This window comes from Otolemur garnettii, unplaced genomic scaffold, assembly GCF_000181295.1.
Source record: "Otolemur garnettii isolate 467f Iridium unplaced genomic scaffold, OtoGar3 scaffold00060, whole genome shotgun sequence".
Taxonomy (NCBI): domain Eukaryota; kingdom Metazoa; phylum Chordata; class Mammalia; order Primates; family Galagidae; genus Otolemur; species Otolemur garnettii.
The window spans coordinates 472,362-482,026 of record NW_003852455.1 but is presented as its reverse complement, the minus strand read 5'-3'; the positions used below and the strand labels follow the sequence as shown (position 1 = coordinate 482,026).

The 9,665-nt window shown below is 41.6% G+C and overlaps 1 protein-coding gene and 1 non-coding gene across 2 annotated transcripts; one reads left to right on the top strand and one right to left on the bottom strand.

Annotated features, from left to right (window-relative positions):
- Positions 1–466: 466 nt before the first annotated feature.
- Positions 467–5,473, top strand: SMCO1 (single-pass membrane protein with coiled-coil domains 1). Its single transcript, XM_003792669.1, has 3 exons — positions 467–516; positions 3,899–4,048; positions 5,029–5,473. The coding sequence occupies exons 1-3, from the start codon at positions 467–469 to the stop codon at positions 5,471–5,473; spliced, it is 645 nt and encodes a 214-aa protein (XP_003792717.1).
- Positions 5,474–9,310: 3,837 nt separating this feature from the next.
- LOC111726303 lies at positions 9,311–9,414 on the bottom strand. Its single transcript, XR_002774112.1, has one exon. It is a non-coding gene; the product is annotated as a U6 spliceosomal RNA (small nuclear RNA).
- Between the last annotated feature and the right edge of the window lie 251 nt (positions 9,415–9,665).

Here is a 9,665-nt window from a genome sequence, read left to right as displayed (position 1 = left end):
CATAAAAGATCTGGGGCAATCTTTAAAGCCAATTTTGATTGTAATTGAATAATGAGGCTGTTAAAATATGAAAGTTAACACTTCTATCACATTTAATCCTAGTAATATGTATACAGTTGTATTATATATCTATACATACATTTATCAGAATACACAGAATTATAATTATACATGGCTATTATTTATGTTCATGTACTATGGCTCAATTTTCAAAGGCAAATGTTTATAGTGCACTGCAGGACACCTGTGTTCACAGATCATTTCCTTGAAACTATATTTGGATGCACAAGCTATTAAAAGCTTCTTGTACTAAGTGACCTTTCAGGCAGAATTTAGATCCAATGCTCATGCTCCCCCTGCTTGTTGCTGAGTGGAACACAGAAGAAAACCCTGGATTCAAACATCTATTGGGTTTTTGTTTTGCTTTGTTTTGTTTTGTTTTTTCTTTTCATTTTGCCTTTGGAAGATGAACAATGAAACTACAACCTTGATGTCCTTGCAGGAGGCAATGAAAAGGTTGCTAAGGGCTATCGGGAGGGAGCAAGCCGGGGTCTGCTATTCTGGGAAGATGGGTACCATGAGAAAAATGAAGAATAGCGATAACCAAAAAAACTACAGACATGCTAATTAGAATTCTGTCTCTGTTAAAGTGGCTTAGGTCTTCCAGGTCCAAAAATGTGTAAATTAATAATAAAAGAAAAATCTTCTCTCGGGTACTATAACTCCATTCAGCTTATGCATGCACTAAAGGCTAGATTTATAAAAACAAGTAAAATGTGGTTTTTGTCCTCAAGGAGCTCACAGCCTGTAAGAATGACAGAAGTATCCAAAAATACTTAAAATGTAATGTGATTAACCTTATAATGGTGATGTACCCAAAGAGCTATGGAAATATGAAAGGAGGACCTATCAATTTTGCCTTTGACACTAGGAAAAGGAGCCCTTCATGGAGGGGACATTCAAGCTGGATCTTTTTTTATTTTTTCTTTTTACTTCAGGCTCCTTTATTCCATGAATATTTACAGAACATCAACTATCAAGCTGGATCTTAAGCACAATAGGAGTTTATGAGGAAGAAAAGTATGGGAAAGAATTCTAGGCTGAGCAAACAGTACATATAAGCCTTATGTAGGCTTGGAATCACCTACTGCATTTAGTTAGCGGCTAGATACCTCACTTACCTGAGGTGTCTGCTGGTAATGTGTGACCAGGATGTGTGAGAGGACTAGGAGAAGATGGGGGCAAAAGGAAAGGGGCTGTACATTTCCTACTGAGGAGGTATGATATGCTGTAAGAGACCATTGGGCAAGTCAGGGGGCATAAAGGCTTATAATTAGTGGAATTATGTGATCAGAATTGTGTTTCAGAAGAATGTGTCTGGAGGATGGATTTGAGACTGAAAGCGAGAGTCCACTTAGGCTACAGTAACCCTAGGTCCCCATGAAAGACTATGAGAAACTCATTTAGTGGGGATGAGGAGGAGGGGATGGATTAGGGAGACATTAATGAGGGGAATTTGCATGTTGTTTCAGATTTATCTGGAGTAGCCTGGAATGTCCTTTAGTGAGAGGATCCCAAAGAACTGCTGCAACTGTCAATTTTTATACTGATTGACAAGCTAGAGTTTATCCCTAGAGTTACAGCTAGAAATGACCTATAACCAATATAGTCTTTGAGATCTAAAAGCTAATACAAATTGTATGCCAGATTACATGGTTTTGACTTGTAGATAGAGATTGCTGGCATAGTAGGTCTTACAGATTAATACTCCTACAAAACACACATTTCATACTGAGTCTTATCTATGTGTAAACAGAATCCAAAGCAGAAGATTTCCCCATAGTAATTTCTAAAAATGGGGGATGGTAGTGGATTTAGTTTAGGATGCTGAATTTGACATCCCATCCAGATGAAGGTTTGGAAAACAGTTGAAAATACAAGTCTAGAGCTTAGGAGTTGGAAGTACCTGAAACTAAATAGGCCTTCAAAGAAATTGAGGACCAAGAAGTAAAGATGGTCAAAAATAGAATTCTGGGTGACCACAAAGATGTTCAAGTCATTGGGGGGTCATAGAAGCCAATGGAAGTGGCATGTGAGTTTGTGCATCACTTCCTTCATGGAAAACAATGTGGGTGGCTCAAATAAGTGACTTTCAGTGTGGCAGTTCTTTCTGGTTAATTGGACTTAATTCTGATGATCATGGCTGTTCAGAGCTCTTCAAACTCCCATTTTGGGTTACACAACTCAGCATCTCATTCATATCACAGATGCCAATCATATGGGAAATATTTTGTTATATCTGCAAAAGGCCTTTGCTAGGTATTTGGGAACAGGCATAATGGTCTCTCAGCCCCTCCCTCCAACAACTTACAATTCAATTCATGAAAAGCTAACTCTAAAAATAACATGCCAGGGATTAGGGATGGTTGAAGTAATCCCTGTGAAAGCAAAGTAGGAAGGGGAGATCTCCAGATAGAGGCAGGATTCAAGAAGGCAGTGGAATATGGGTTGATCCTTGAAGAAAAGATAGGACTTAGGTGATCAGAATAGGGTAGAAAAAAGTCATCTTAATATATACTAGTCCCAGAAATGGCTAGCTTCTTTTTTTGTTTTTTGAGACCGTCTTACTCTGTCACCCTCTGTAGAGTGCTGTGACATCATTATAGTTCATAGCAACCTCAAACTCTTGAGCTTGCGCAATCTTCTTGCCTCAGCCTCCTGAGTAGCCAGGACTACAAGCACCTGCCACTATGCCCAGCTATTTTTTCATTTTTAGTAGAGACAGGGTTCTCACTCTGGCTCAGGCTGTTCTCAAACTTCCAAGCTCAAGGGATCCTCCTGCCTTGGTCTCCCAGAGTGCTAGGATTACAGGCGTGAGCCATCACACCTGACCTACCACTTTATGACATTAGTTCTTAGTCTTTTTGAAACTCAATTTCTTTTCCTATAAAATAGTAAAAATAACCATTTCACTTCTTGTGGTTGTGAGAATCGAAGTAATGCTTATATAAAATATTCTTTAAAGTGTCAAATATAAAGTATAATACAAAGACTAGACATGGCAGATAATTCAAGTTCTCAGATGATTCAAAAGTGTGGCCATATAAGGAAAGAAAGAACAAGGATGATGGCTAAAGGGAATGGCAAATGATAATATCTGTTCATAATTTTCTTTTTTGAGACAGAGTCTCACTTTGTTGCCCTTGGTAGAGTGCTGTGGTATCATAGCTCACAGCAACCTCAAACTTTTGGGCTCACAGCAACCTCAAACTTTTGGGCTCACAGCAACCTCAAACTTTTGGGCTCCAGTTTTTCATTTTTAGTAGAGACAGGGTCTTGCACTTGCTCAGGCTGGTCTTGAACTTGTGAGCTCAGTCAGTCCACCCACCTCAGCCTTCCACAGTGCTAGGATTACAGGTGATTACCTATAATATGAATAAAATTACTATTTCTAATTTTAAATTTAAATAGTTAACCTGAGCTGTGATGACTCAAGTACACAAGCTGAGTGTAATCTCAGCACTTTAGGAGGCTAAGGCAGGAAGATCGCTTCAGGACAGAAGCTGGATACCTGCCTAGGCAACATTGTGAGACCCTATCCCTGCAAAAAAATTAAAAAATTATACTGGTGTGGTGGTACACACCTGTAGTCCCAGCTACTCAGGAGGCTGAAGCGGGAAGATATTTGAGCTCAGGAATTTAAGGCTGCAGTGAGCTGTGATTGGGCCACTGCACTCCAGCCTGGGTGACAGCACAAGACCCTGTCTCTAAAATATAAATAAATAAATAGTTACACAAATTTGGTAGTGGTTCTAAATAATGGATTGAGCCTTTAGCCTGAAGGAAAACCTTGTTTTGTCCCCAATCTAAACTAACCCTTGATTCTTTTATCCTATAGAGTAGACAACAAACTCCAAGCTTTAGAAGCACAGTTTAAAGAATTGGATTTCACTAAGGATAATCTGACACAGAAATTTGAAAATCATAGTAAGACTTTGGCAATCCAAGCAGCCCAAGATGAGATGTGGACAGCAGTTCTGGCACTTAAGTGAGTATGGACTGAGAAACCAGTGGAATTTTATGACTTTGTGGTCATTCCAAAATCGAATTTCTCAATGTTGGTTCCAACAATAGATTGCATTTTTTTACATTTTTGAGACAGAGTCTCACTTTGTCACACTAGGTGGAGTGCCATGGCATCATAGTTCACAGCAACCTCAAATTCTTGGATTCAAACGATTCTCTTGCCTCAGCCTCCCAAGTAGCTGGGACTACAGGCACCTGCCACAGTGCCTGGTGATTATTAGAGATGCAGTCTCACTCTTGCTCAGGCTGGTCTCATATTCCAAAGCCCAAGCAATCCACCTGCCTTAGCCTACCAGAGTGCTAGGATTACAAGTATGGCCATCTTTTTTCTTTTCTTTTCTTTTTGAGACAGAGTCTCACTCTGTGCCCTGGGTAAAGTGCTGTGACATCATAGCTCACAGCCACCTCAAACACCTGGGCTTAAGTGATCCTCTTGCCTCAGCCTCCTGAGGAGCTGGGACTACAGTTGCCCACCACAACACTTGGCCAGTTTTTCTATTTTTAGTAGAGACAGTATCTCAATCTTGCTCTGGCTAGTCTCCAACTCCTGAGCTCAAATGGTCCTCCTGCCTTGGCCTCCCAGAGTGTTAGGATATAGGTGTGAGCCACAGTGGTTGGCCAGAAAATTACATTTTCTTCATTTATTCAAATAAGATTAATTTAAGGAGGCACTGTGGTGCATATCTCTTCACAGTCTCTTGCTTGCCAAAGTCACACTAATATAGAGATGGATAATGTTACTCCCTTGCCTTTGAGGAACTTAGGGTATGGGCGGCCTGAGAACTTGGCTATCTACTTTAGCGTAGACTCTAATTCAAGAGTATTTTCTAAACCACAACAGCTATTTCTCCTCGTGGGTTTTTGTATTACCCTAATAGAATTAATTTTATGTTTGTACATAAAGTATTCAACAGCTTAAGAATCTCTCCATATTTTTTGCAGGTTCACTCCAATGGAATTGAATATTGTATACAGCTATGTTGCTGAAGTACTTATCTGCTTACACACTCATGTGCTTGAGAAATTGCCGGACCTGGTGAGAGGTCTTCCCACCTTAGCCTCTGTCCTTAGACGAAAAGTCAGGAATAAGCGCATTAGAGTTGTGTGGGAGTCTGTCCTAGAGGAGTGTGGGCTGCAAGAAGGAGATATCACAGCACTTTGCACCTTCTTTATTGCGCATGGTAACAAGGCAGAGCACTATGCTGCTAAAGTGAGACAGATGTACATCAGGGACATCACGCTCATGATTACTAACATGGTGAAGAACCAGGCTCTGCAGCAAGGCTTGCTGAGAGCTGTTCACATAATTGAGAAGGGGAAAGCAGTGAGGAACCCTGAAGAGCAACCGTCATCCTTGAAAGAGTTGTTACCATCAGTCAAAAACTAACCTGTCACCCTACCACCCAGTGACTCCACTTTTAGTAATCTATCTGGCAAATGGAAAAAAGGGTGTATGATCTATTTGGTACAGGATTATTTTTATAGCACAATGTGAGGGAATGTGCTATGAAAATAATTCGAGGGAATGTCAAATTATGACAAATTACATTTGAGGGAATGTCAAATTATGGCAAATTGATATAATGGTTACTTTCTGTACCGCCACATAAAAGAATGAAGAAGCGCTCTGTGTAATGATAGGAAGTTATCTCTAAGATGTATTGCTGTTTTAAATATTTGTTTTCAATACATATTGTTAAGTGGAAAAAGGGGGCAAAAACCAAACATGTATATAACGCGTATGAGTTTACATATCCATAAACTTTTTCTACAGAGGTATGTAGGAAGTGATAATATTAGTTGTCATTGGAAAGAAAACTAACAGGACGGGGTCAAAGATAAGAAATAGTCTTTTCACTGTGAAATCATTTAGTACATTTTGAATTTTGAACCATGTGACAGTATTATTAAAAGACAAACAATAAAAATACCTACCCTATGTATCATGATGTGCTAATTGTATATTGATGTACATGGTATATTTGCTCACTAGCACGGTACCATAGTTATTTATACTGAAAAGGGAATTCTCACACTTTGACTATTTTTTTTAATAACATTTATTGAACATCAAATGGCATGTGCTAGGTGCAGTGAATAACAGAAACATTAAAAAAAATGTAGACCTTGGCTGGGTGAGGTGCCTCACACCTGTAATCCTAGCACTCTTGAGAGGCCAAAGAAGGTAGATTGCTTCAGCTTAGGAGTTTGAGACCAGCCTAAGCAAGAGTGAGACCGCATCTCTACTAAAAAATAGAAAAAATAGCCGGGCATTGTGGCAGGCGCCTGTAGTCTCAGCTACTTGGGAGGCTGAGGCAAGAGAATTGCTTGAGCCCAAGAGTTTGAGGTTGCTATGAGCTATGATGCCATGGCACTCTACCAAGGGTTACAAAGTAACACTCTGTCTCAAAAAAAAAATGCATAAAATGTGAAACTATACTTTTGAACAATTTTTGTTAAGTTACTGATCAGTAGTAAAAGTGCAATCACACGAAAAGCCCAATATTTTGCATATTTAAACTGTTTTTTGCTGTCTTTACTTGTAAGGTGTTGAAAGTGGGACCCACTCCTGAGTTATTTTTTTTTTTTGAAATGGAGTCTTACACTGGGTGGAGTGCAGTGACAGCATAGCTCACAGCAACACCTTAAACTCTTGGATTCAAGAGATCCTTTTGTCTCAGCCTCCTGAGTAGCTAGAACTGTAGGTGTGGACTGTTAAGCTCAGCTAGTTTTTTATTTATTTATTTATTTGAGACAGTGTCTCAGTCATAGCTCACAGCAACCTCAAACTCTTGGGCTCCACCATGCCCGTAGCTCAGTGAGAAGGGCACTGGCCACATACTCCTAGGCTGGTGGGTTCAAGCCTGGCCTGGGCCTGCTGAACAACAATGACAACTGCAACAAAAAAATATCTGGGTGTTGATGGGTGTCTGTAGTCCCAGCTACCTGGGAGGGTGAAGCAAGAGAATTACTTCAGACCAAGAGTTAGAGGTTGCTGTGAGCTGTGATGTCACAGCACACAATTGAGGGCAACATAGTGAGACTCTACCTCAGAAAACAAACAAACAAAAAAGCCCAAAAAACTCTTGGGCTCCAGTGATTCTCTTGCCTCATCCTCCCCAGTAACTGGGACTAAAGGAGCCACCACAATGCTGGGCTATTTTTAGAGACAAGGTCTGGGTCTGGGTCTGGCTCTGGCTCATGCTAGTCTGGAACCTGTGAGCTTAGGCAATCAACTCATCTTGGCCTCGGAATTGCTAAGATTATAGGCCCAGAGATGAGGGTCTGGCTCTTGGCTCAGGCTGGTCTCCAGCTCCTGAGCTCAAGGGATCCTCTTGCCTCAAACTCCCAAAGTCTAGGATTATAGGCCTCAGCCAGAACCCCTGGCCCTGAATCTTCTTTCTAGTGGTAGAATAAGGTACATATAGTTCTGAGGTGCCACTCGTGCTGAATTTATGGTTTGTGCAAATAAATTTATAAGCAGTAGGAAGTTTTGTTGTTGTAGAATTATCAGTCATACGGTAAGCCAACAATGCCATTCAGGAGGCACCATCTTCCATCCATAGTCCAGAATGTGTTTTTTCTTTCTTTCTTTCTTTTATTTTTTTTTTTGGTTGCAGTTTGGCTGGGGCTGGGTTTGATCCTGCCCCTCTCAGTATATGGGGTGGGGGTATATGGGGCCAGCGCCCTACTCACTGAGCCACAGGCGCAGCCTGTGTGTATGTGTGTGTGTTTTCTTTTGAGACAGAATCTCACTATGCCGCCCTTGGTAGAGTGCTGTGGTGTCACAGCTTACAGCAACCTCTAACTCCTGGGCTTAAGCTATTCTCTTGTTTCAGCCTCTAAAGTAGCTGGGACTACAGGCACCGCCACAACGCCCGGCTATTTTGTTGTTGCAGTTGTCCTTGTTTTAGCTGGCCTGGGTGCGGTTTGAACCTGCCAGCCTCAGTGTATATGGCCGACCTGTAACCACTGTGCTACCAGCGCTGAGCTACCAGAATGTGTTTTTGCCATTGATTTCAGTATATATAACCAATCAGTGGCAGCCCCCAAATTGCTTGTTGTCTTCAAAGTATTTCTTTTCTTATTTGTCTTACCCCACTAAAGCACCAAACCTTAAATCATTTACCCTGAAAAAAAGAAACCATAGATAGGGGTGGCACCTGTGGCTCAAAGGAGTAGGGCGCAGGCCCCATATGCCAGAGGTGGCGGGTTCAAACCCAGACCTGGCCAAAACCTGCGCCAAAAAAAAAAAAAAAAATCCATAAACAGCCATGGAGGCTGCCATGACAGCTGACCTGCTGCACCCTATGCTTTAGGACCTGCGCTAACTCTACTTTGTCCCACAGCCCAACCCCACCCATTTTTTTGAGACAGTCTTGCTCTGTTGCACTGGTGAGTGCAGTGGCGTCATCATAGCTCACTGCAACCTCAAACTCATGGGCTGAAGCTGTTCTCCTGCCTCAGCCTCCTGAGTAGCTGGCACTACCTATGCCAGGATACCAGGCTAATTTTTATATTTTTAGTAGAGATTAGGTCTTGCTCTTGCTCAGACTGATTTCCATAGTGCTAGGATTACAGGTAAGCCATCGCACGCAGCTGAAAATATACTCTTGTTAACCTCCTTTGCATAATTTTTTTCTACCTTTGCATAATTTGGGTCTAGATTGAAACTTAATAAAACTATACATATATAGGTTTTTTCATTTTTTTGTTTTGAGACAGAGTCTCACTAAGTTGCCCTCAGTAGAGTGCAGTGGCATCATGGCTCACAGTAACTTCTAACTCTTGGGCTTAAGTGATTCTCTTTGCTTCAGCCTCCCAAGTATCTGGGACTATAGGCGCCGGCCACAATGCCTACCTATTTTTTTGTTGTAGTTGTCATTGTTTAGCAGGCCCAGGCCAGGCTTGAACCCGCCAACCCCTGTGTATGTGGCCAGAGCCAGTACAATTGATATACACGACATAAACATCTAAGCCTCAGAACTGAGGCAGCATTCAAGTTTGCTGCCCAAGCCAATAGGCTTCAAGCCCTTTGAAGGCAAGGCAATTCCAATACAATCTATCTCTGGGTTGCAGACAGGGGCTAGGCGACACAGTGGGAAGTATTAAGCGTCTGTTAAATAGTCCCAGGTCTGTTAAATAGTCCCAGGTGTGTGGATTCTCCTACCACACCCTTTCTCAGAGATCAGCCTTCTTAGAGATGCTTTTCTTTTCTTTTTTTATTAATATGGAACGCTTCATGAATTTGCGTGTCATCCTTGCACAGGGGCCATGCTAACCTCTGTATCGTTCCAATTTTAGTATATGTGCTGCCCAAGAGAACACTAGAGATGCTTTTCTAAGAACTCTGGAAAGGAATTTAAGGAGCTTAGTTACAAATCAATAGAAACAAAAGGTACTTTTAAGAGTACTGAGTAATGAATTTCAAAAATTACTCTTTGGGCTTGGCGCCTGTGGCTCAAGCGGCTAAGGCGCCAGCCCCATACACCTAAGGTGGCGGGTTCGAATTCCCAGCCCCGGCCCGCCAAACAACAATGATGGCTGCAACCAAAAAAAAAATGGCCAGGCGTTGTGGC

What these genes read in the sequence shown, in the direction of transcription:
- SMCO1 (XM_003792669.1), top strand. Translation starts at nt 467, where the DNA reads ATGAACAATGAAACTACAACCTTGATGTCCTTGCAGGAGGCAATGAAA. An exon ending in TTGCAGGAGGCAATGAAAAG is followed by an intron (nt 517 to 3,898) that starts GTTGCTAAGGGC and finishes TTTATCCTATAG; the next exon opens with AGTAGACAACAAACTCCAAG. An exon ending in ACAGCAGTTCTGGCACTTAA is followed by an intron (nt 4,049 to 5,028) that starts GTGAGTATGGAC and finishes TATTTTTTGCAG; the next exon opens with GTTCACTCCAATGGAATTGA.